The sequence below is a fragment of the Oncorhynchus kisutch genome, linkage group LG6 (genome assembly GCF_002021735.2).
Source record: "Oncorhynchus kisutch isolate 150728-3 linkage group LG6, Okis_V2, whole genome shotgun sequence".
Lineage (NCBI taxonomy): Eukaryota > Metazoa > Chordata > Actinopteri > Salmoniformes > Salmonidae > Oncorhynchus > Oncorhynchus kisutch.
The window spans coordinates 3,838,968-3,865,940 of record NC_034179.2 but is presented as its reverse complement, the minus strand read 5'-3'; the positions used below and the strand labels follow the sequence as shown (position 1 = coordinate 3,865,940).

The window sequence follows — 26,973 nt, the reverse complement described above, 5'->3', positions numbered from 1 at the left end:
AGTAGAGTAGTGGTAGAGTAGGGGTATAGTAGTGGTGGTAGAGTAGAGGTGGAGTAGTGGTAGAGTAGTGGTAGCATATTGGTATAGTAGAGGTGGAGTAGTGATAGAGTGGTGGTTGAATGGTGGTATAGTAGTGGTAGAGTAGTGGTATTGTAGAGTGGTGGTAGAGTAGAGTAGTGGTAGTGTAGTGGTATAGTTGTGGTAGAGTAGAGGTATGGTAGTGGTCGAGTAGTGGTAGAGACGTGGTAGAGTAGTGGTAGAGTAGAGTAGTTGTTGAGTAGTGTTAGAGTAGTGGTAGAGTAGAGTAGTTGTTGAGTTGTGTTAGAGTAGTGTTAGAGTAGTGGTAGAGTAGTAGTAGAATAGATTAGTTGTAGAGTAGAGCCGTGGTAGAGTAGTGGTATGGTAGAGTTGTTGTAGAGTAGAGTAGTGGTAGAGCAGTGGTATAGTAGTGGTAGAGTAGTGGTATAGTATTGGTGGAATAGTTGTATAGTAGTGGTGGTAGAGTAGAGGTGGAGTAGTGGTAAAGTAGTGGTTGAATAGTGGTATAGTAGTTGTAGAGTAGTTTTAAATTAGTGGTAGAGGAGTGGTAGAGTAGTAGTAGAGTAGAGCTAGGGTAATGTTAGAGTACAGTAGTGGTAGAGTAAAGTAGTGGTAGAGTAGCGGTTGAACAGTGCTGAAGTATTGGTAGTGGTAGAGGAGTTGTATAGTAGTGGTAGATTAGTGGTATTGTAGAGTAGTGGTCGAGTAGTGGTAGAGTACTGGCAGAGTAGAGTAGTTGTTGAGTAGTGTTAGAGTAGTGGTAGAGTAGAGTAGAGTAGTGGTAGAGTAGTGGTAGCATATTGGTATAGTAGAGGTGGAGTAGTGATAGAGTAGTGGTTGAATGGTGGTATAGTAGTGGTAGAGTAGTGGTATTGTAGAGTGGTGGTAGAGTAGAGTAGTGGTAGTGTAGTGGTATAGTTGGGGTAGAGTAGTGGTAGAGTAGAGGTATGGTAGTGGTCGAGTAGTGGTAGAGACGTGGTAGAGTAGTGGTAGAGTAGAGTAGTTGTTGAGTAGTGTTAGAGTAGTGGTAGAGTAGAGTAGTGGTAGAGTAGAGTAGTGGTAGAGTAGAGTAGTTGTTGAGTAGTGGTAGAGTAGAGTAGTTGTTGAGTTGTGTTAGAGTAGTGTTAGAGTAGTGGTAGAGTAGTAGTAGAATAGATTAGTTGTAGAGTAGAGCCGTGGTAGAGTAGTGGTATGGTAGAGTTGTTGTAGAGTAGAGTAGTGGTAGAGCAGTGGTATAGTAGTGGTAGAGTAGTGGTATAGTATTGGTGGAATAGTTGTATAGTAGTGGTGGTAGAGTAGAGGTGGAGTAGTGGTAAAGTAGTGGTTGAATAGTGGTATAGTAGTTGTAGAGTAGTTTTAAATTAGTGGTAGAGGAGTGGTAGAGTAGTAGTAGAGTAGAGCTAGGGTAATGGTAGAGTACAGTAGTGGTAGAGTAAAGTAGTGGTAGAGTAGCGGTTGAACAGTGCTGAAGTATTGGTAGTGGTAGAGGAGTTGTATAGTAGTGGTAGATTAGTGGTATTGTAGAGTAGTGGTCGAGTAGTGGTAGAGTAGTGGCAGAGTAGAGTAGTTGTTGAGTAGTGTTAGAGTAGTGGTAGAGTAGAGTAGAGTAGTGGTAGAGTAGTGGTAGATTAGAGTAGTGGTAGAATATTGGTAGAGTAGTGGTAGATTAAAGTAGTTGCAGAGTAGTGTTAGGGTTGTGGTAGATAGGTAGGGTTGGGGTAGGGTAGGGTACGGTAGGGTAGTGGTAGATAGGAAGAGATAGGGTAGAGGTAGATGTAGAGTAGAGTTGTGTTAGAGTAGAGTGGTGGTAGAGTAGAGTAGATGTAGTGTAGAGGTAGAGTAGGGTAGAGTAGAGGTTGAGTATTGTAGAGTAGAGTAGAGGTAGAGTAGAGTTTGAGTAGAGTTTGAGTAGAGTAGAGTAGAGTAGAGTAGAGTAGAGTAGATAAGAGGTAACGTAGTGGTAGAGTAGAGGTATAGTAGTTGTAGAGTAATGGTAGATTAGTGGTGTAGTAGTGGTTGAGTAGTGGTATAGTAGTTGTGGAGTAGTGGTAGAGTGGTGGTAGAGTAGTGGTAGAGGAGTGGTATAGTGTTGGTATAGTAGTTGTAGAGTAATGGTAGAGTAGTGGATTTGTTGTGATAGAGTAGTGGTATAGTAGTTGTAGACTAGTTTTAGAGTAGGGGTAGCATAGTGGGAGAGTATAGTAGTGGGATAGTATTGTAGCACAAGAGTAGAGTAGTGGTAGAGGCAAAGCAGTGTTAGAGGAGTAATGTTATTGAAGAATAGAGTAGTGGTAGAGTAGAGTAGAGCTAGAATACCTGTAGAGCGAGTAGTTGTAGAGTAGAGTTGTGGTGGAGTAGTGGTAGAGTAGTAGTAGAATAGAGTAGTTGTAGAGTAGAGAAGTGGTAGAATAGTGGTATAGTAGAGTAGTGGTAGAGTAGTGGTATAGTAGTTGTAGAGTAGAGTAGTGGTTGAGTAGTGGTATAGTAGTGATATAGTAGTGGTGGTAGAGTAGAGGTGGAGTAGTGGTAGAGTAGAGGTGGAGTAGTGGTAGAGTAGTGATGGCATATTGGTATAGTAGTGGTGGTAGAGTAGAGGTGGAGTAGTGGTAGAGTAGTTTTAAATTAGTGGTAGAGGAGTGGTAGAGTAGTAGTAGAGTAGAGCTAGGGTAATGGTAGAGTAAAGTAGTGGTAGATTAGAGTAGTGGTAGAGTAGTGGTGGAGTAAAGTAGTGGTAGAGTAGTGGTTGAACAGTGCTGAAGTATTGGTAGAGTAGTGGTAGAGGAGTTGTATAGTAGTGGTAGATTAGTGGTATTGTAGAGTAGTGGTCGAGTAGTGGTAGAGTAGAGTAGTTGTTGATTAGTGTTAGAGTAGTGGTAGAGTAGAGTAGTGGAAGAGTAGTGGTAGACTAGTGGTAGATTAGAGTAGTGTTAGAGTATTGGTAGAGTAGTGGTAGATTAGAGTAGTTGTAGAGTAGTGTTAGGGTAGAGGTAGGGTAGTGGTAGATAGGTAGAGGTAGCGTAGAGGTAGATATAGAGTAGAGTACAGTAGAGGTAGAGTAGAGATAGAGTAGAGGTAGAGTAGAGTAGAGGTAGAGTAGAGGTAGTGTAGAGGTAGAGTAGAGTAGAGGTAGAGTAGAGGTAGAGTAGAGGTAGAGGTAGAGAGAGTAGAGTAGAGGTAGGGTAGAGTAGAGGTAGAGGTAGAGTAGGGTAGAGTAGAGGTAGAGTAGAGGTAGAGTAGAGGTAGGGTAGAGGTAGAGTAGAGTAGAGGTAGAGTAGAGGTAGAGTAGAGGTAGAGTAGAGGTAGGGGTAGAGTAGAGTAGTGTTAGAGTAGTGGTAGATTAGAGTAGAGGTAGAGTAGAGTAGAGGTAGAGTAGAGGTAGAGTAGAGTAGAGGTAGAGTAGAGGTAGTGTAGAGGTAGAGGTAGAGAGAGTAGAGTAGAGGTAGGGTAGAGTAGAGGTAGAGGTAGAGTAGGGTAGAGTAGAGGTAGAGTAGAGGTAGAGTAGAGGTAGGGTAGAGGTAGAGTAGAGTAGAGGTAGAGTAGAGGTAGAGTAGAGGTAGAGTAGAGGTAGGGTAGAGGTAGAGTAGAGTAGAGGTAGAGTAGGGTAGAGTAGAGGTAGAGTAGAGGTAGGGTAGAGGTAGAGTAGAGTAGAGGTAGAGTAGGGTAGAGTAGAGGTAGAGTAGAGGTAGGGTAGAGGTAGAGTAGAGTAGGGTAGAGTAGAGGTAGAGTAGAGGTAGGGTAGAGGTAGAGTAGAGTAGAGGTAGAGTAGGGTAGAGTAGAGGTAGAGTAGAGGTAGAGTAGAGGTAGGGTAGAGGTAGAGTAGAGTAGAGGTAGAGTAGAGGTAGAGTAGAGTAGAGTAGAGGTAGAGGTAGAGTAGATGTAGAGTAGAGGTAGAGTAGAGGTAGAGTAGAGTAGAGTAGAGGTAGAGTAGAGGTAGAGTAGAGGTAGAGTAGAGGTAGGGTAGAGGTAGAGTAGAGTAGAGGGTAGAGTAGGGTAGAGTAGAGGTAGAGTAGAGGTAGAGTAGAGGTAGGGTAGAGGTAGAGTAGAGTAGAGGTAGAGTAGAGGTAGAGTAGAGGTAGAGTAGAGGTAGAGTAGAGTAGAGGTAGAGTAGAGGTAGAGTAGAGGTAGAGTAGAGTAGAGGTAGAGTAGAGGTAGAGTAGAGGTAGAGTAGAGGTAGAGTAGAGGTAGAGTAGAGTAGAGGTAGAGTAGAGGTAGAGTAGGGTATTGTAGTGTAGTGCAAAGATGAGGTAGATTAGTGTCCTGATTTTGGAAGAAGAGTTAGAGAAAGAATCATAGCAAAGACAAAGGAGGAAGGACACAGTGGAGAAATCTGTTTATTAGACTAGTTAATTTACCATACAGAGGGAGATAGATAGAGATTCACTACTACAACAGACCACTGGCTGACTGACTGGCAGGCTGGCTGACAGGCTGGCTGGCTGACAGGCTGGCTGACTGACTGGCAGGCTGGACTGAAAGGATTGAAAGAAGAACGGAGGTGAATGTGTTTGTGAGATATTAAAGACAGTGATGATCCTGAATTCAGAAAAAGGAAACGGGATGGTGAAACAAAAAATGACTCCTCAGCTTTATGAAAAATGAAAGCATTCGTTAGTTTGTTGTTGTTAGTTTTGGGTTGAAAAGTGGTTTGTTTCAAGGTTGTTGTTGAATATGTCCCAGTACGTTAGGTTTAGACAGAGAGGCAGTTGTTTCACCACAGTAGACATTCTTTACACATCTCAGAAGCTCTGTTGGTTCTGAAACCGTATGACTGTGTCCTATTCCCTATGTCGTGCACTACTTTACACCAGAGCACTATTCCCTATATAGTACACTACTTTAGACCAGAGCCCCATGGAACCCTATTCCCTATATAGTACACTACTTTAGACCAGAGCCTCATGGAACCCTATTCCCTATATAGTGCACTACTTTAGACCAGAGCCCTATGGAACCCTATTCCCTATATAGTGCACTACATTAGACAAGAGCCCTATGGAACCCTATTCCCTATATAGTGTACTACTTTAGACCAGAGCCCTATGGAACCCTATTCCCTATATAGTGCACTACTTTAGACCAGAGCCCTATGGGTGTTTTATGTAGGGAGCCAAATGGAAAGCAGGTTGTGTGACACAACATTCAGTCAAGGCCTTGTCGTTACTTACACGCATCGTTATAATTATTATTCTCAACTCAAAACACTGGCTGTGTCAAAATGGCCCCCTATTCCCTATATAGTGCACTGCTTTAGACAGGAACCCTATAGAACCCTATTCCCTATATAGTGCACTACTTTAGACCAGAACCCTATAGAACCCTATTCCCTATATAGTGCACTACTTTAGACCAGAGCCCTATGGAACCCTATTCCCTATATAGTGCACTACTTTAGACCAGAGCCCCACAATACTTGTAAACTAAGGTCTGCCATACAAACTGGACCTCAAGTTGACCCTCAGCACAACCCCCACTACACTACGTCACATTATCAACCCAATGACATGTTATAACCCCCGCTACACTATGTCACATTATCAACCCAATGACATGTTATAACCCTTACTACACTATTTCACATGTTATAACCCTTACTACACCATGTCACATTATCAACCCAATGACATGTTATAACCCTTACTACACTACGTCACATTATCAACCCAATGACATGTTATAACCCTTACTACACTATGTCACATGGTTAATCCAATGACATGTTATAACCCCCACTACACTATTTCACATGTTATAACCCTCACTAGACTATGTCACATTATCAACCAATGACATGTCATAACCCTCACTACACTACATCACATGGTTATGCATAATCACCCAACATCAGAGCCAGTCCTAATCACCCAACATCAGAGCCAGTCCTAATCACCCAACATCAGAGCCGGTCCTAATCACCCAACATCAGAGCCGGTCCTAATCACCCAACATCAGAGCCTAACCACCCAACATCAGAGCCAGTCCTAATCACCCAACATCACAGCCAGTCCTAATCACCCAACATCAGAGCCGGTCCTAATCACCCGACCTCAGAGCCAGTCCTGATCACCCAACATCAGAGCCAGTCCTAATCACCCAACATCACAGCCAGTCCTAATCACCCAACATCAGAGCCGGTCCTAATCACCCGACCTCAGAGCCAGTCCTGATCACCCAACATCAGAGCCAGTCCTAATCGCCCAACATCAGAGCCGGTCCTAATCACCCGACCTCAGAGCCAGTCCTAATCACCCAACATCAGAGCCAGTCCTAATCACCCAACATCAGTGCCCGACCTCACTAATACTCTTGTTGCTGAATGGAAGCAAGTAACAGCAGCAATGGGAGGAGGCTGTTACAGCAGCTAATGGGGGGACCAACTCCATATTAATGCCCATGATTATGGAATGAGATGTTCGACGAGCAGGTCATGTAGTGTATAAAGTGTTTAGGAGTGGACGATAGATAGTGTTCAGGAGTGGCTGATAGATAGTGTTCAGGAGTGGCTGATAGATAGTGTTCAGGTGTGGCTGATAGATAGTGTATTAGGAGTGGCTGATAGATAGTGTTCAGGAGTGGCTGATAGATAGCATTCAGGAGTGACTGATAGATGATGTTCAGGAGTGGCTGATAGATAGTGTTTAGGAGTGGCTGATAGATGATGTTCAGGAGTGGCTGATAGATGATGTTCAGGAGTGGCTGATAGATGATGTTCAGGAGTGGCTGATAGATAGTGTTCAGGAGTGGCTGATAGATAGTGTTTAGGAGTGGACGATAGATAGTGTTCAGGAGTGGCTGATAGATGATGTTCAGGAGTGGCTGATAGATGATGTTCAGGAGTGGCTGATAGATGATGTTCAGGAGTGGCTGATAGATAGTGTTCAGGAGTGGCTGATAGATGATGTTCAGGAGTGGCTGATAGATAGTGTTCAGGAGTGGCTGATAGATAGTGTTCAGGAGTGGCTGATAGATAGTGTTCAGGAGTGGCTGATAGATGTTTGTTGAGATATGAGCCAATCTAAATGACACACAAACACCCAAACTGACCCTTTCATCTTCAGATTCAGTTCTGTAACAAGACAGTCAAGTTAAATCACTGTATTGTAGCCTATTTCTTACAGACAATTTCTTTCTTTATGTGACATGCTTGTTTTGATGGTGTCCTTGTTGTCTATTCTCAATGTTGATTATTCCCAAATAACAGTTAGTAACCACCACACTACAATATGTTGTGTATACATAAACTAGCAACTGACTGTCCAACCAAACCCCTGCTCTGGTCTGCTCTGGTCTGCTCTGGTAGTGTTGTCCTCCGGTGTGAGGTTTCCCCTAGCTAAAGATCCAGGATCAGCTGCCCCTCTCCCAATCCTGTCCTTAACCGTTATTGGGGGAAAGGAACAACTGACCCGAGATCATTGTCTAGGGTCAACTCAGAAAGGCTAGAGATGAGACAGGATGCTTTGCTTCCCCAGCTCACAGAGGGGGTCAAGGTTTGGACACAACCAGCTCACAGAGGAGAGAGGTTGTATGTCAAAGGTCAGATAAAGAGAGTGCTGTAACCCCAGCCAGGTCCCAGAGGTCAGAGGGCAGGTGGAGGTTCTGTTAGTAGCCACGAGGAGGAAGAGGATGAGGAAGAGGAGGGTTTAGGGAGGAGGAGGATCAGAGCCTCGATGAACCAACGAGCTCTTCCCTCCCGGCAGTCCCAGGAAAAACTAGAGAGTTGTGGGTAGTGTAGTTAAAGTAAGGAGGTCACATGATAGTACAGCAATGGCAACGGTTTTTCTTCTCTATACCTGCTGGGGAGGGGAGTTCCTTGGTGGCTGTGGCAGAGCTCTCGTCCTTCCCCTCCGACGACAGTTCGGTGGTGTCGCTGAGCGGCCGGGCGCCGGACACCAGGTCGGCGGCGTTGCCGTCGATTACGGAGTAACCGTCGGTGACTGTTTTCTCCCGTAACGACTTCTCATCGTCGTCATCGATCAGGACGATCTCAGCCTTGATGGTGCCGTCGAATCCCAGCAGCCTCTTGGTTTCATCTTGGTTGTCTACGTTATGGTAGCCCATGAAGATCATAGTGACTGGCTTCTCCGCCGTTGCCTGGGGAGCCTCCAGCACCTCTCCCTCGTAGGTTACCTCCTGACGGGGTGGAGGCTGGGTTGTGATAGGGGCGGCTGGAGCTTGGGGAACCTTGTGGGCCATGGTGGCAGGGCTACGGATGGCTGGGGGGGTGGTGTAGGTGGTAGGGAGCTCATCTGTGTGGTCAGTGGAGCTGGGGGAGGTTTTGGTGTCACCAGTACCAACAGGGGTGATAGTAACCTTAGCCTTACCCCCGTCGGCCTGACCGGCGGGCACCCCGACCCGTTGCATCAGCTCGTCCACCTGTTGGGAGCTCCAGGGGTGTACCCCATTCTCCAGGGTGGTGGACCCCCCCGAGCGGACCTCATAGACAACCTTCCGGCCGTCGTCGAAGACCTTGACCCCACGCTGGGGCACCTCGTCAGGGCTGACGGAAGACGCTGACAGGATCCTGGTGTCGCCTGTCTTCCTGTCCTTCTCCACGTTGATCTCCATGGCATACATCGCTACAGACAGACAGAACACATCATATCGTTACCATTAAAGTCCTACAATGGGCACATCACCATGAGGTACATCGCTACAGACAGACAGAAGACATCATATCGTTACCATTAAAGTCCTACAATGGGCACATCACCATGGGGTACATCGCTACAGACAGACAGACAAGGGAGACACACAGAAGGGGAGACAATGTAGCATGCTACCAATAAAATATTATTGGACACACAGAATATAGCATGGTATCACTAAAATATTATTGGACACACAGAATATAGCATGGTACCACTAAAATATTATTGGACACACAGAATATAGCATGTTACCACATGGTTGCCATATGGTTACGAGGTTAGCACAGCAGGACAAAAAATTATCAACACATTGGTTCTGACAAGCCATTTTCCATCAACACACTGGTGTTATAACCAGTCCCAGGGTATCTCCAGTTATAATGTGTTATAACCAGTCCCAGGGTATCTACATTTATAATGTGTTATAACCAGTCCCAGGGTATCTACAGTTATAATGTGTTAAAACCAGTCCCATGGTATCTACAGTTATAATGTGTTATAACCAGTCCCAGGGTATATCCAGGTGTAATGTGTTATAACCAATCCAGTCCCAGGGCATCTCCAGTTGTAATGTGTTATAACCAGCCCAGGGTATCTCCAGTTGTAATGTGTTATAACCAGTCCCAGGGTATCTCCAGTTGTAATGTGTTATAACCAGTCCCAGGGTATCTCCAGTTTTAATGTGTTATAACCAGTCCCAGGGTATCTCCAGTTATAATGTGTTATAACCAGTCCAGTCCCAGGGTATCTCCAGTTGTAATGTGTTATAACCAGTCCAGTCCCAGGGTATCTCCAGTTTTAATGTGTTATAACCAGTCCAGTCCCAGGGTATCTCCAGTTTTAATGTGTTATAACCAGCCCCAGGGTATCTCCAGTTATAATGTGTTATAACCAGTCCCAAGGTATCTACAGTTGTAATGTGTTATAACCAGTCCCAGGGTATCTACAGGTGTAATGTGTTATAACCAGTCCCAGGGTATCTACAGTTGTAATGTGTTATAACCAGTCCCAGAGTATCTCCAGGTGTAATGTATTATAACCAGTCCCAGGGTATCTCCAGTTGTAATGTGTTACAACCAGTCCCAGGGTATCTCCAGTTTTAATGTGTTATAACCAGTCCCAGGGTATCTCCAGTTGTAATGTGTTATAACCAGTCCCAGGGCATCTCCAGTTTTAATGTGTTATAACCAGTCCAGTCCCAGGGTATCTCCAGTTTTAATGTGTTATAACCAGTCCCAGGGTATCTCCAGTTGTAATGTGTTATAACCAGTCCCAGGGTATCTCCAGTTTTAATGTGTTATAACCAGTCCCAGGGTATCTCCAGTTTTAATGTGTTATAACCAGTCCCAGGGTATCTCCAGTTTTAATGTGTTATAACCAGTCCAGTCCCAGGGTATCTCCAGTTGTAATGTGTTATAACCAGTCCCAGGGTATCTCCAGTTGTAATGTGTTATAACCAGTCCCAGGGTATCTCCAGTTGTAATGTGTTATAACCAGTCCCAGGGTATCTCCAGTTGTAATGTGTTATAACCAGTCCCAGGGTATCTCCAGTTGTAATGTGTTATAACCAGTCCCAGGGTATCTCCAGTTTTAATGTGTTATAACCAGTCCCAGGGTATCTACAGTTATAATGTGTTATAACCAGTCCCAGGGTATCTCCAGTTGTAATGTGTTATAACCAGTCCCAGGGAATCTCCAGTTTTAATGTGTTATAACCAGTCCAGTCCCAGGGTATCTCCAGTTGTAATGTGTTATAACCAGTCCCAGGGTATCTCCAGTTGTAATGTGTTATAACCAGTACAGTCCCAGGGTATCTCCAGTTTTAATGTGTTATAACCAGTCCAGTCCCAGGGTATCTCCAGTTTTAATGTGTTATAACCAGTCCAGTCCCAGGGTATCTCCAGTTTTAATGTGTTATAACCAGTCCCAGGGTATCTCCAGTTTTAATGTGTTATAACCAGTCCAGTCCCAGGCTATCTCCAGTTTTAATGTGTTATAACCAGTCCCAGGGTATCTCCAGTTGTATTGTGTTATAACCAGCCCCAGGGTATCTCCAGGTGTAATGTGTTATAACCAGTCCCAGGGTATCTCCAGTTGTAATGTGTTATAACCAGTCCCAGGGTATCTCCAGTTGTAATGTGTTATAACCAGTCCCAGGGTATCTCCAGTTTTAATGTGTTATAAACAGTCCAGTCCCAGGGTATCTCCAGTTTTAATGTGTTATAACCAGTCCAGTCCCAGGGTATCTCCAGTTTTAATGTGTTATAACCAGTCCCAGGGTATCTCCAGTTTTAATGTGTTATAACCAGTCCAGTCCCAGGCTATCTCCAGTTTTAATGTGTTATAACCAGTCCCAGGGTATCTCCAGTTGTATTGTGTTATAACCAGCCCCAGGGTATCTCCAGGTGTAATGTGTTATAACCAGTCCCAGGGTATCTCCAGTTGTAATGTGTTATAACCAGTCCCAGGGTATCTCCAGTTGTAATGTGTTATAACCAGTCCCAGGGTATCTCCAGTTTTAATGTGTTATAACCAGTCCCAGGGTATCTACAGTTATAATGTGTTATAACCAGTCCCAGGGTATCTCCAGTTGTAATGTCTTATAACCAGTCCCAGGGTATCTCCAGTTTTAATGTGTTATAACCAGACCCAGGGTATCTCCAGTTTTAATGTGTTATAACCAGTCCAGTCCCAGGGTATCTCCAGTTTTAATGTGTTATAACCAGTCCCAGGGTATCTCCAGTTATAATGTGTTATAACCAGTCCCAGGGTATCTCCAGTTTTAATGTGTTATAACCAGTCCAGTCCCAGGGTATCTCCAGTTGTAATGTGTTATAACCAGTCCAGTCCCAGGGTATCTCCAGTTGTAATGTGTTATAACCAGTCCAGTCCCAGGGTATCTCCAGTTGTAATGTGTTATAACCAGTCCCAGGGTATCTCCAGTTGTAATGTGTTATAACCAGTCCCAGGGTATCTCCAGTTGTAATGTGTTATAACCAGTCCCAGGGTATCTCCAGTTTTAATGTGTTATAACCAGTCCAGTCCCAGGGTATCTCCAGTTTTAATGTGTTATAACCAGACCCAGGGTATCTCCAGTTTTAATGTGTTATAACCAGTCCAGTCCCAGGGTATCTCCAGTTGTAATGTGTTATAACCAGTCCAGTCCCAGGGTATCTCCAGTTGTAATGTGTTATAACCAGTCCCAGGGTATCTCCAGTTGTAATGTGTTATAACCAGTCCCAGGGTATCTCCAGTTGTAATGTGTTATAACCAGTCCCAGGGTATCTCCAGTTGTAATGTGTTATAACCAGTCCCAGGGTATCTCCAGTTTTACTGTGTTATAACCCCAGATCAACAGGTGTGGTAAACTTCTTGTCGTTTGTCTCTCGTTCCGTCTCTCGTTCCCCCTATCTGTATGTTCGCTCGGCTCCTACTCTGAGCTGTAATGTGTTAAAACCAGGGTATCGCCTACTCTGAGCTGACATGAACAGAGTGCTCTATGAAGTTGTTCCCCGTTGTTCTCTCAGCTAGGAAGTGTATTGTTCTCTCAGTTAGGGAGTGTGTTGTTCTCTCAGTTAGGGAGTGTGTTGTTCTCTCAGCTAGGGAGTGTGTTGTTCTCTCAGTTAGGGAGTGTGTTGTTCTCTCAACTAGGGAGTGTGTTGTTCTCTCAGCTAGGGAGTGTGTTGTTCTCTCAGCTAGGGAGTGTGTTGTTCTCTCAGCTAGGGAGTGTGTTGTTCTCTCAGCTAGGGAGTGTGTTGTTCTCTCAGTTAGGGAGTGTGTTTTTCTCTCAGTTAGGGAGTGTGTTGTTCTCTCAGTTAGGGAGTGTGTTGTTCTCTCAGTTAGGGAGTGTGTTGTTCTCTCAGTTAGGGAGGGTGTTTTTCTCTCAGCTAGGGAGTGTGTTGTTCTCTCAGTTAGGGAGTGTGTTGTTCTCTCAGCTAGGGAGTGCGTTGTTCTCTCAGCTAGGGAGTGTGTTGTTCTCTCAGCTAGGGGGTGTGTTGTTCTCTCAGCTAGGGAGTGTGTTGTTCTCTCAGTTAGGGAGTGTGTTGTTCTCTCAGCTAGGGAGTGTGTTGTTCTCTCAGCTAGGGAGAGTGTTGTTCTCTCAGCTAGGGAGTGTGTTGTTCTCTCAGCTAGGGAGTGTGTTGTTCTCTCAGCTAGGGAGTGTGTTGTTCTCTCAGCTAGGGAGAGTGTTGTTCTCTCAGCTAGGGAGTGTATTGTTCTCTCAGCTAGGGAGTGTGTTGTTCTCTCAGCTAGGGAGAGTGTTGTTCGCTCAATTAAGGAGTGTGTTGTTCTCTCAACTAGGGAGTGTGTTGTTCTCTCAACTAGGGAATGTGTTGTTGCTGTATCACTGCTGGCCTTTAAGGCTGCACTGCATCACGTGTGTGTTGTGTGTGTGTTGTGTGTGTTGTGTGTGTTGTGTGTGTGTTGTGTGTGTTGTGTGTATGCTGTGTGTATGCCGTGTGTATGCCGTGTGTGTGTGGTGTGTGTTTGTCATGTGTGTGGTTGGTTGTATCACAGCGTTAGCTGTCTCTGGATTGGGGCTCTATCCCTCCATCCCTGCATCTGGAATCCCCATTAGCCACCACACCTGCTCCTGTCCTCTCTACCACCCCTGGTCCTGTCCTCTCTACCACCCCTGGTCCTCCTAGCTACCACCCCTGGTCCTCCTCTCTACCACCCCTAGTCCTGTCCTAGCCACCACACCTGCTCCTGTCCTCTCTACCACACCTGCTCCTGTCCTCTCTACCACCCCTGGTCCTGTCCTCTCTACCACCCCTGGTCCTCCTAGCTACCACCCCTGGTCCTCCTCTCTACCACCCCTAGTCCTGTCCTAGCCACCACACCTGCTCCTGTCCTCTCTACCACACCTGCTCCTGTCCTCTCTACCACCCCTGGTCCTGTCCTCTCTACCACCCCTGGTCCTGTCCTCTCTACCACCCCTGGTCCTCCTAGCTACCACCCCTGGTCCTCCTAGCTACCACCCCTAGTCCTGTCCTAGCCACCACACCTGCTCCTGTCCTCTCTACCACACCTGCTGCTGTCCTCTCTACCACACCTTCTCCTGTCCTCTCTACCACCCCTGGTCCTGTCCTCTCTACCACCCCTGGTCCTCCTAGCTACCACCCCTGGTCCTCCTAGCTACCACCCCTGGTCCTCCTCTCTACCACCCCTGGTTCTCACAACAACCACCCCTGGTCCTCCTATCTACCACCCCTGGTCCTCCTATCTATCACCCCTGGTCCTCCTCTCTACCACCCCTGGTCCTCCTAGCTACCACCCCTGGTCCTCCTATCTACCACCCCTGGTCCTCCTCTCTACCACCCCTGGTCCTCCTCTCTACCACCCCTGGTCCTCCTATCTACCCCCCTGGTCCTCCTCTCTACCACCCCTGGTCCTCCTAGCTACCACCCCTGGTCCTCCTATCTACCACCCCTGGTCCTCCTCTCTACCACCCCTGGTCCTCCTCTCTACCACCCCTGGTCCTGTCCTAGCTACCACCCCTGGTCCTCCTCTCTACCACCCCTGGTCCTCCTTTCTACCACCCCTGGTCCTCCTAGCTACACACCCCTGGTCCTGTCCTAGCTACCACCCCTGGTCCCATCCGAGCTACCACCCCTGGTCCCATCCTAGCTTCCACCCCTGGTCCTCTTAGCTACCACACCTGGTCCTGTCCTAGCTACCACCCCTGGTCCACCTCTCTACCTCCCCTGGTCCTGTCCTAGCTACCACCCCTGGTCCTGTCCTAGCTACCACCCCTGGTCCTCCTCTCTACCACCCCTGGTCCTCCTCTCTACCACCCCTGGTCCTCCTAGCTATCACCCCTGGTCCTCCTAGCTACCACCCCTGGTCCTCCTAGCTACCACCCCTGGTCCTCCTCTCTACCACCCCTGATTCTGACCTAGCTACCACCCCTGGTCCTCCTATCTACCACCCCTGGTCCTCCTCTCTACCACCCCGGGTCCTGTCCTCTCTACCACCCCTGGTCCTCCTCTCTACCACCCCTGATTCTGATCTAGCTACCACCCCTGGTCCTCCTATCTACCACCCCTGGTCCTGTCCTCTCTACCACCCCTGGTCCTGACCTAGCAACCACCCATGGTCCTCCTCTCTACCACCCCTGGTCCCATCCTAGCTACCACCTCTGGTCCCATGCTAGCTACCATCCCTGGTCCTCTTAGCTACCACACCTGGTCCTGTCCTAGCTACCACCCCTGGTCCACCTCTCTACCACCCCTGGTCCTGTCCTAGCTACCACCCCTGGTCCTCCTCTCTACCACCCCTGGTCCTGTCCTAGCTACCACCCCTGGTCCTCCTCTCTACCACCCCTGGTACTCCTCTCTACCACCCCTGGTCCTCCTAGCTACCACCCCTGGTCCTCCTAGCTACCACCCCTGGTTCTGACCTAGCTACCACCCCTGGTCCTCCTAGCTACCACCCCTGGTCCTCCTAGCTACCACCCCTGGTCGTGACCTAGCTACCACCCCTGGTCCTCTTAGCTACCACCCCAGGTCCTGTCCTAGCTACCACCCCTGGTCCTGTCCTAGCTACCACCCCTGGTCCTGTCCTAGCTACCACCCCAGGTCCTGTCCTAGCTACCACCCCTGGTCCTGTCCTAGCTACCACCCCTGGTCCTGTCCTAGCTACCACCCCTGGTCCCGTCCTACCTACCACCCCTGGTCCTGTCCTAGATACCACCCCTGATCCTCCTCTCTACCACCCCTGGTCCTCCTAGCTACCACCCCTGGTCCTGTCCTCTCTACCACCCCTGGTCCTCCTCTCTACCACCCCTGATTCTGATCTAGCTACCACCCCTGGTCCTCCTATCTACCACCCCTGGTCCTGTCCTCTCTACCACCCCTGGTCCTGACCTAGCAACCACCCATGGTCCTCCTCTCTACCACCCCTGGTCCCATCCTAGCTACCACCTCTGGTCCCATGCTAGCTACCATCCCTGGTCCTCTTAGCTACCACACCTGGTCCTGTCCTAGCTACCACCCCTGGTCCACCTCTCTACCACCCCTGGTCCTGTCCTAGCTACCACCCCTGGTCCTCCTCTCTACCACCCCTGGTCCTGTCCTAGCTACCACCCCTGGTCCTCCTCTCTACCACCCCTGGTACTCCTCTCTACCACCCCTGGTCCTCCTAGCTACCACCCCTGGTCCTCCTAGCTACCACCCCTGGTTCTGACCTAGCTACCACCCCTGGTCCTCCTAGCTACCACCCCTGGTCCTCCTAGCTACCACCCCTGGTCGTGACCTAGCTACCACCCCTGGTCCTCTTAGCTACCACCCCAGGTCCTGTCCTAGCTACCACCCCTGGTCCTGTCCTAGCTACCACCCCTGGTCCTGTCCTAGCTACCACCCCAGGTCCTGTCCTAGCTACCACCCCTGGTCCTGTCCTAGCTACCACCCCTGGTCCTGTCCTAGCTACCACCCCTGGTCCCGTCCTACCTACCACCCCTGGTCCTGTCCTAGATACCACCCCTGATCCTCCTCTCTACCACCCCTGGTCCTCCTAGCTACCACCCCTGGTCCTGTCCTCTCTACCACCCCTAGTCCTGTCCTAGCTACCACCCCTGGTCCTGTCCTAGCTATCACCCCTGGTCCTGTCCTCTCTACTACTCCTGGTCCTCCTAGCTACCACCCCTGTTCCTGTCCTCTCTACCACCCCTGGTCCTGTCCTAGCTACCACACCTGGTCCTGTCCTCTCTACCACCCCTGGTCCTCCTAGCTAGCACCCCTGGTCCTGACCTAGCTACCACTCCTGGTCCTGACCTAGCTACCACACCTGGTCTTGTCCTAGCTACCACCCCTGGTCCTGACCTAGCTACCACACCTGGTCCTGTCCTAGCTACCACTCCTGGTCCTCCTCTCTACCACCCCTGGTCCTGTCCTAGCTACCACCCCTGGTCATGTCCTAGCTACCTCCCCTGGTGCTGTCCTCTCCAATCTTGGCTCCAGTTCAACAAGACTCACTACCCCCCCCCCCCCCCCCCCCACCCTCCCTCCCCCCACTCCACAGCACTTACCAGGTTTCCTTGGGTGCTCACCAGAGGCAGGTGCTGCTGAGGCTGGGGCCTGGTGAGGAGAGGTGGTGGAGGAGTCTCTGATGTCCGGCTTGTTGGGGAGCTGGTCGGGGAGCTGGTTGGGGAGCTGGGGACAGGCGTTACTCACAGCATCTGGTTGGGGTGGAGAGCAGGAGAGGAAGTCAGACTGGATCCCCTGGCCACCACACGCCTGCATTACCCCCTCCCCGTCATCACCCTAACCCCCACCCCCAACACACACTCTATGTCTCTCTCTCTGTCCCTCCACCCACTGTCTGTCACCCATCCTGTCTCTCTCTGTGTAGATGAATGTTCTCCCTCCCTCTCGCTAACCCTTCTCCCTCCCGTCTCTTCCCTCCCTCCCTCTGTGTATCCCCCCCCCCCCCCTCTGTAACTCTTTCTCTTCTGTCCCCCAGTCCAGTGCTACGTTCAGCAGAATGTGTAGAGAGGAGTATTAGAGGGGATCAAAGCGGCCCTGGGTTGGGGGGATTCCCTGTGAATAGGTGGATCAGGGTGAACAAAGTACAGGGCTACTGTCTTATGTTGGAGCACTCAATAGTACCGCTGAGGCAGGTGGGAAACGATCCAAGGGGCTATTGTGGCAGAGAGAGAGAGAGAGAGAGAGAGAGAGAGAGAGAGAGAGAGAGAGAGAGAGAGAGAGAGAGACAGACAGAGAGTAGAGAGAAAGAGACAGAGAGTGGCAAGAGAGAGAGACAGAGACAGAGAGGGAAAGAGAGAGCGAGAGAGAGAGAGAGAGAGAGAGAGAGAGAGTGGAGAGAGTAGAGGGAGAGAGACAGAGGGCGGTAGGGAGAGAGTAGAGAGAGTGAGAGAGAGCAGAGGGAGGTAGGGAGAGAGTAGAGAGGGAGAGTGCAGAGGGAGATAGCGAGAGAGTAGAGAGAGAGAGAGTAGAGAGCGAGAGCAAAGGGAGAGCGGGAGAGAGTAAATCTTTTATTTTATTTTATTTGGGTCTCTTTTGGTCCCCAGTTGGACTAATCTTCCAACAGTCCTTAAACATTCAAATACAATGTATAATTCGAACACATTTCCACATGTAACCACACTATTACAAACATACATAATATACTAGCATAATGACCCAATAAATACTCAATCTAAAAAATATACTATTTTATTTTATATACCCACAACATTTCTATGTATTATATTTAAATCATTTCAAAATACTGTTTAAACGTATACAGTGCCTTGCGAAAGTATTCGGCCCCCTTGAACTTTGCGACCTTTTGCCACATTTCAGGCTTCAAACATAAAGATATAAAACTGTATTTTTTTTGTGAAGAATCAACAACAAGTGGGACACAATCATGAAGTGGAACGACATTTATTGGATATTTCAAACTTTTTTAACAAATCAAAAACTGAAAAATTGGGCGTGCAAAATTATTCAGCCCCCTTAAGTTAATACTTTGTAGCGCCACCTTTTGCTGCGATTACAGCTGTAAGTCGCTTGGGGTATGTCTCTATCAGTTTTGCACATCGAGAGACTGACATTTTTTCCCATTCCTCCTTGCAAAACAGCTCGAGCTCAGTGAGGTTGGATGGAGAGCATTTGTGAACAGCAGTTTTCAGTTCTTTCCACAGATTCTCGATTGGATTCAGGTCTGGACTTTGACTTGGCCATTCTAACACCTGGATATGTTTATTTTTGAACCATTCCATTGTAGATTTTGCTTTATGTTTTGGATCATTGTCTTGTTGGAAGACAAATCTCCGTCCCAGTCTCAGGTCTTTTGCAGACTCCATCAGGTTTTCTTCTAGAATGGTCCTGTATTTGGCTCCATCCATCTTCCCATCAATTTTAACCATCTTCCCTGTCCCTGCTGAAGAAAAGCAGGCCCAAACCATGATGCTGCCACCACCATGTTTGACAGTGGGGATGGTGTGTTCAGGGTGATGAGCTGTGTTGCTTTTACGCCAAACATAACGTTTTGCATTGTTGCCAAAAAGTTCAATTTTGGTTTCATCTGACCAGAGCACCTTCTTCCACATGTTTGGTGTGTCTCCCAGGTGGCTTGTGGCAAACTTTAAACGACACTTTTTATGGATATCTTTAAGAAATGGCTTTCTTCTTGCCACTCTTCCATAAAGGCCAGATTTGTGCAATATACGACTGATTGTTGTCCTATGGACAGAGTCTCCCACCTCAGCTGTAGATCTCTGCAGTTCATCCAGAGTGATCATGGGCCTCTTGGCTGCATCTCTGATCAGTCTTCTCCTTGTATGAGCTGAAAGTTTAGAGGGACGGCCAGGTCTTGGTAGATTTGCAGTGGTCTGATACTCCTTCCATTTCAATATTATCGCTTGCACAGTGCTCCTTGGGATGTTTAAATCTTGGGAAATCTTTTTGTATTCAAATCCGGCTTTAAACTTCTTCACAACAGTATCTCGGACCTGCCTGGTGTGTTCCTTGTTCTTCATGATGCTCTCTGCGCTTTTAACGGACCTCTGAGACTATCACAGTGCAGGTGCATTTATACGGAGACTTGATTACACACAGGTGGATTGTATTTATCATCATTAGTCATTTAGGTCAACATTGGATCATTCAGAGATCCTCACTGAACTTCTGGAGAGAGTTTGCTGCACTGAAAGTAAAGGGGCTGAATAATTTTGCACGCCAAATTTTTCAGTTTTTGATTTGTTAAAAAAGTATGAAATGTCGTTCCACTTCATGATTGTGTCCCACTTGTTGTTGATTCTTCACAAAAAAATACAGTTTTATATCTTTATGTTTGAAGCCTGAAATGTGGCAAAAGGTCGCAAAGTTCAAGGGGGCCGAATACTTTCGCAAGGCACTGTATATTGAAAGGTTTCTAGTTTGCTCAGTTAATTTATTCCATTTCTTTATTGCTCTAAATCGAAATGTTCTTTACCCATTTCTCTGTTCTGTCTGGACAACGCATAGATGGTGGACAATCTATTCCTAGTATTTACTGTCTGTCTCTTACCAACTGAATACCGTTCTGTCTGGGTAACACATAGATGGTGGACAATCTATTCCTAGTATTTACAGAATGTCTGTCTCTTACCAACTGAATACCGTTCTGTCTGGACAACACATAGATGGTGGAAAATCTATTCCTAGTATTTACAGAATGTCTGTCTCTTACCAACTGAATACTGTTCTGTCTGGACAACACATAGATGGTTGACAATCTATTCCTAGTATTTACTGTCTGTCTCTTACCAACTGAATACCGTTCTGTCTGGACAACACATAGATGGTGGACAATCTATTCCTAGTATTTACTGTCTGTCTCTTACCAACTGAATACTGTTCTGTCTGGACAACACATAGATGGTTGACAATCTATTCCTAGTATTTACTGTCTGTCTCTTACCAACTGAATACCGTTCTGTCTGGACAACACATAGATGGTGGACAATCTATTCCTAGTATTTACTGTCTGTCTCTTACCAACTGAATACTGTTCTGTCTGGACAACACATAGATGGTGGACAATCTATTCCTAGTATTTACTGTCTGTCTCTTACCAACTGAATACTGTTCTGTCTGGACAACACATAGATGGTGGACAATCTATTCCTAGTATTTACTGTCTGTCTCTTACCAACTGAATACTGTTCTGTCTGGACAACACATAGATGGTGGACAATCTATTCCTAGTATTTACTGTCTGTCTCTTACCAACTGAATACTGTTCTGTCTGGACAACACATAGATGGTGGACAATCTATTCCTAGTATTTACTGTCTGTCTCTTACCAACTGAATACTGTTCTGTCTGGACAACACATAGATGGTGGACAATCTATTCCTAGTATTTACTGTCTGTCTCTTACCAACTGAATACTGTTCTGTCTGGACAACACATAGATGGTGGACAATCTATTCCTAGTATTTACTGTCTGTCTCTTACCAACTGAATACTGTTCTGTCTGGACAACACATAGATGGTGGACAATCTATTCCTAGTATTTACTGTCTGTCTCTTACCAACTGAATACTGTTCTGTCTGGACAACACATAGATGGTGGACAATCTATTCCTAGTATTTACTGTCTGTCTCTTACCAACTGAATACTGTTCTGTCTGGACAACACATAGATGGTGGACAATCTATTCCTAGTATTTACTGTCTGTCTCTTACCAACTGAATACTGTTCTGTCTGGACAACACATAGATGGTGGACAATCTATTCCTAGTATTTACTGTCTGTCTCTTACCAACTGAATACTGTTCTGTCTGGACAACACATAGATGGTGGACAATCTATTCCTAGTATTTACTGTCTGTCTCTTACCAACTGAATACTGTTCTGTCTGGACAACACATAGATGGTGGACAATCTATTCCTAGTATTTACTGTCTGTCTCTTACCAACTGAATACTGTTCTGTCTGGACAACACATAGATGGTGGACAATCTATTCCTAGTATTTACTGTCTGTCTCTTACCAACTGAATACTGTTCTGTCTGGACAACACATAGATGGTGGACAATCTATTCCTAGTATTTACTGTCTGTCTCTTACCAACTGAATACTGTTCTGTCTGGACAACACATAGATGGTGGACAATCTATTCCTAGTATTTACTGTCTGTCTCTTAACCAACTGAATTCCGTTGTGAATAGAACTTGGGCGTTTTAAATGATGTATATTATGAAATAAAATAAGCATGTTTTTTTCAATTATCTTGTCGATTGATGACCAACCAAGAACATGCGCATGACTGCAACAGAAGAACCATATCTCCACCTTAAAACAATCCTTGCTGCTTTGTTCTGTGCATTCTGCAGCCTCCTAACTTCACTTGATGATGCATTTCCCCAGACCACAGAACAGTAGTTCACCTGATTCTCAATTAATGCTTGTGTTATTTGCTTAAGCATTTTTCCTGGTAAATATTTAGCTCTCCTTCTGATTATGCATGCTGTTTTAATATATATATATATTTATTAATAGATGACTTATTTGAGACGACCAGCAGTTGTCTATCTGCACTCCCAGTAGTTTGGTTTCTGCCACTTATTCAATTTGTACTCCTCCCATACTTAATTGTATCCCAGACCAACATGACTTTGGTTTTCTTGGTGTTTAAAACAAGTTTGTTCTGGCAAACCCCACCCCCTGATATTCTCCAAATATCCTTGTAAAGCCTGCTGTACCTGTTGAACTGATTGTCTTGCTGCATAAATTGCAGTATCATCTGCAAATATAGTAGCTTGAGTTTCGGCTAAGGCATAGGGAAGATCGTTGCTATATATTGAAGAAAGAAGTGGCCCAAGACAGCTGCTGTATTCTACAGTTTAACACAAGAAAGAGGGGTGGTAGAGAGGAGGACCAGGGGTGGTAGAGAGGAGGACCAGGGGTGGTAGAGAGGAGGACCAGGGGTGGTAGAGAGGAGGACCAGGGGTGGTAGAGAGGAGGACCAGGGGTGGTAGAGAGGAGGACCAGGGGTGGTAGAGAAGAGGACCAGGGGTGGTAGAGAGGAGGACCAGGGGTGGTAGAGAGGAGGACCAGGGGTGGTAGAGAGGAGGACCAGGGGTGGTAGAGAGGAGGACCAGGGGTGGTAGATAGGAGGACCAGGGGTGGTAGAGAGGAGGACCAGGGGTGGTAGAGAGGAGGACCAGGGGTGGTAGAGAGGAGGACCAGGGGTGGTAGAGAGGAGGACCAGGGGTGGTAGATAGGAGGACCAGGGGTGGTAGATAGGAGGACCAGGGGTGGTAGATAGGAGGACCAGGGGTGGTGAATAGGAGGACCAGGGGTGGTAGAGAGGAGGACCAGGGGTGGTAGAGAGGAGGACCAGGGGTGGTAGAGAGGAGGACCAGGGGTGGTAGATAGGAGGACCAGGGGTGGTTGAGAGGAGGACCAGGGGTGGTAGATAGGAGGACCAGGGGTGGTGAATAGGAGGACCAGGGGTGGTAGAGAGGAGGACCAGGGGTGGTAGAGAGGAGGACCAGGGGTGGTAGAGAGGAGGACCAGGGGTGGTAGAGAGGAGGACCAGGGGTGGTAGAGAGGAGGACCAGGGGTGGTAGATAGGAGGACCAGGGGTGGTAGAGAGGAGGACCAGGGGTGGTAGAGAGGAGGACCAGGGGTGGTGAATAGGATTACCAGGGGTGGTAGAGAGGAGGACCAGGGGTGGTAGAGAGGAGGACCAGGGGTGGTAGAGAGGAGGACCAGGGGTGGTAGATAGGAGGACCAGGGGTGGTAGAGAGGAGGACCAGGGGTGGTAGAGAGGAGGACCAGGGGTGGTAGAGAGGAGGACCAGGGGTGGTAGATAGGAGGACCAGGGGTGGTAGAGAGGAGGACCAGGGGTGGTAGATAGGAGGACCAGGGGTGGTGAATAGGAGGACCAGGGGTGGTAGAGAGGAGGACCAGGGGTGGTAGAGAGGAGGACCAGGGGTGGTAGAGAGGAGGACCAGGGGTGGTAGAGAGGAGGACCAGGGGTGGTAGATAGGAGGGCCAGGGGTGGTAGAGAGGAGGACCAGGGGTGGTGAATAGGAGGACCAGGGGTGGTGAATAGGAGGACCAGGGGTGGTAGATAGGAGGACCAGGGGTGGTAGATAGGAGGACCAGGGGTGGTGAATAGGAGGACCAGGGGTGGTAGATAGGAGGACCAGGGGTGGTGAATAGGAGGACCAGGGGTGGTAGATAGGAGGAAGAAGATGAACCATTGATATAGGTGGACTGTTTCCTGTCAGTTAAATATACATTAATTTAGTCAAAATTATTTCATGATCCACAAAATGAATGAAATGCTGCACTGAAATCTAAAAATAGTACACCTACAAACCTGCCATTATCCATAGCATTGAGAAACTGGTCATGTCAACCACTGCAGTAGAGAGAGTAGAGAGAGATAGGGAGAGAGGGAGAGAGTAGAGAGAGTAGAGAGAGATAGGGAGAGAGTAGAGAGAGAGAGAGGGAGAGAGTAGAGAGAGAGAGAGAGGGAGAGAGTAGAGAGAGATAGGGAGAGAGTAGAGAGAGATGGGGGAGAGTAGAGAGTAGAGAGATAGAGAGAGAGTAGAGAGAGTAGAGAGAGAGAGGGAGAGAGTAGAGAGCGTAGAGAGGAGATAGGGAGAGAGTTAGAGGAGAGTAGAGATAGAGGAGAGAGGGAGGAGTAGGGAGAGAGTGGAGAGAGTAGAGAGAGAGTAGGGAGAGAGTAGAGAGAGAGTAGAGAGAGTAGGAGAGAGTTAGAGGAGTAGAGAGAGTAGAGAGAGTAGAGAGAGAGGAGTAGAGGGAGAGAGTAGAGGAGAGAGTAGAGAGATGATAGGAGAGAGAGAGATAGAGGAGAGAGTAGGGAGAGAGAGGGAGAGAGTAGAGAGGAGAGAGTAGGAGAGAGAGAGAGAGAGAGGAGAGAGATAGAGAGAGAGAGGGGAGAGAGATAGAGAGAGAGAGAGTAGAGAGGAGAGAGAGAGCAGAGAGAGAGAGAGAGAGGGAGAGAGTAGAGAGAGCAGAGAGAGTAGAGAGAGTAGAGAGAGAGGGAGAGAGTAGAGAGAGTAGAGAGAGATGGGGAGAGAGTAGAGAGAGTAGAGAGAGAGTAGAGAGAGTAGAGAGAGAGAGGGAGAGAGTAGAGAGAGTAGAGAGAGATAGGGAGAGAGTAGAGAGATGCAGAGAGAGATAGGCCTTGCTATTGAGAAAGGCCGCCGTAGGCAGACATGGCTCTCAAGAGAAGACAGGCTATGTGCTCACTGCCCACAAAATGAGATGGAAACTGAGCTGCACTTCCTAACCTCCTGCCCAATGTATGACCATATTAGAGAGACATATTTCCCTCAGATTACACAGATCCACAAAGAATTCGAAAACAAATCCAATTTTTGAAAAACTCCCATATCTACTGGGTGAAATTCCACAGTGTGCCATCACAGCGGCAAGATTTGTGACCTGTTGCCACGAGAAAAGGGCAACCAGTGAAGAAACACACACCATTGTAAATAGAACCCATATTGATGCTTATTTATTTTCCTTAACCATTTGTACATTGTTAAAACACTGTATATATATATATATATATGACATTTGTAATTTCTTTATTGTTTTTAAACTTCTGTATGTGTAATGTTTACTGTTAATTTATATTGTTTACTTCACTTTTGTATATTATCTACCTCACTTGCGTTGGCAATGTTAACATATGTTTCCCATGCCAATAAAGCCCCTTGAATTGAATAGAGACAGAGAGAGAGATTATTATTATTGTTATTACTATTATTATTGCTGTTTATCATGCAGAGAGATGCAGAGAGAGATGGGGAGATGCAGAGAGAGATAGGGAGATGCAGAGAGAGATGGGGAGATGCAGAGAGAGATAGGGAGATGCAGAGAGAGATGGGGAGATGCAGAGAGAGATAGGGAGATGCAGAGAGAGATGGGGAGATGCAGAGAGAGATGGGAGATGCAGAGAGAGATAGGGAGATGCAGAGAGAGATGGGGAGATGCAGAGAGAGATAGGGAGATGCAGAGAGAGATGGGGAGAGATGCAGAGAGAGATGGGGAGATGAGAGAGAGAGATAGGGAGATGCAGAGAGAGATAGGGAGATGCAGAGAGAGATGGGAGATGCAGAGAGAGATGGGGAGATGCAGAGAGAGATGGGGAGATGAAGAGAGAGATAGGGAGATGCAGAGAGTGATAGGGAGATGCAGAGAGTGATAGGGAGATGCAGAGAGAGATGGGGAGATGCAGAGAGTGATAGGGAGATGCAGAGAGAGATGGGGAGATGCAGAGAGTGATAGGGAGATGCAGAGAGAGCTGGGAGATGAAGAGAGAGATAGGGAGATGCAGAGAGAGATAGGGAGATGCAGAGAGAGATAGGGAGATGCAGAGAGTGATAGGGAGATGCAGAGAGTGATAGGGAGATGCAGAGAGAGCTGGGGAGATGAAGAGAGAGATAGGGAGATGCAGAGAGAGATAGGGAGATGCAGAGAGAGATGGGAGATGAAGAGAGAGATAGGGAGATGCAGAGAGAGATAGGGAGATGCAGAGAGAGATAGGGAGATGCAGAGAGTGATAGGGAGATGCAGAGAGTGGATAGGGAGATGCAGAGAGAGATAGGGAGATGCAGAGAGAGATGGGGAGACGAAGAGAGAGATAGGGAGATGCAGAGAGAGATAGGGAGATGCAAGAGAGAGATGGGGAGATGCAGAGAGAGATAGGGAGATGCAGAGAGAGATAGGGAGATGCAGAGAGAGATAGGGAGATGCAGAGAGAGATGGGGAGATGCAGAGATAGATGGAGAGAGTAGAGAGAGATAGGGAGATGAGAGAGAGGGAGAGAGTAGAGAGAGAGATAGGGAGATGCAGAGAGAGAGAGGAGTAGTGTGGGAAACCTTTAAAGCACACAGCCAGTAGGACTGTGGGTGGAGAGTCTCAACTTCAATGGCTAGGAGTTTATTTAGCATGTGTGCTAATGTGTAGCATGTGTAAAGCTTGTCTAGCATGTGTAGTGTGTGTAGAGGCAGTGTGACTGTGTGTGTATATAGAGGGAGCTTGCTAGTGCAAAGAGGTATTCAGAGGCATGTCGAGCTGTTGATCATGACCTTAATTGAATAACCATGGCTTTAACATCCAGGATTACATTGGAAAATAATGTTGATTTTTTTTCAACACAAATGAAAACCAATCAATTAATCAATTAATAATGATCAATAGTATGTAGATAATAGATCGCTCACCATGTTTATTCAAAAGTATTTAGATACTGTATATTGTCACTCACCATGTTCATTCTGAAGACTCTGGAAAGACAAGAAACACAGACAGGACGAGAAGACATTAAAGATTGTGTTGTGTTGAGTAAGGAATGTTCTCTTTCTCTGTGTAGAGTAATGAATGTTCTCTATTTTTCTGTGTAGAGTAATGAATGTTCTCTCTATGTAGATGAATGTTCTCTTTCTCTGTGTAGAGTAATGAATGTTCTCTCTCTCTATGTAGATGAATGTTCTCTTTCTCTGTGTAGAGTAATGAATGTTCTCTCTCTCTCTCTGTGTAGATGAATGTCCTCTCTCTCTCTGTGTAGATGAATGCTCTCTCTCTCTCTCCTCTCTCTCTCTCTCTCTCTCTCTCTCTCTCTCTCTGTGTAGATGAATGTTCTCTCTCTGTAGATGAATGTTCTCTCTCTCTGTGTAGATGAATGTTCTCTCTCTCTCTGTGTAGATGACTGTTCTCTCTCTCTCTGTGCAGATGACTGTTCTCTCTCTGTAGATGAATATTCTCTCTCTCTCTGGATAGACGAATGTTCTCTCTCTCACTGTGTAGA

At 47.1% G+C, this 26,973-nt stretch overlaps 1 protein-coding gene across 1 annotated transcript in view; it reads right to left on the bottom strand.

The window, feature by feature from the left end:
- Window positions 1–4,346: 4,346 nt before the first annotated feature.
- Window positions 4,347–26,973, bottom strand: part of palm2akap2 (PALM2 and AKAP2 fusion) — an 89,542-nt gene continuing 66,915 nt past the window's right edge. The window contains exons 5-7 of the mRNA XM_031826011.1: window positions 26,434–26,452; window positions 16,711–16,860; window positions 4,347–8,612 (exon numbers count right to left, since the gene is read on the bottom strand). Of these exons, the coding sequence (XP_031681871.1) occupies window positions 7,783–8,612; window positions 16,711–16,860; window positions 26,434–26,452 (999 nt within the window). The 3' untranslated portion in view covers window positions 4,347–7,782. The remainder of the gene's footprint in view (window positions 8,613–16,710; window positions 16,861–26,433; window positions 26,453–26,973) is intronic.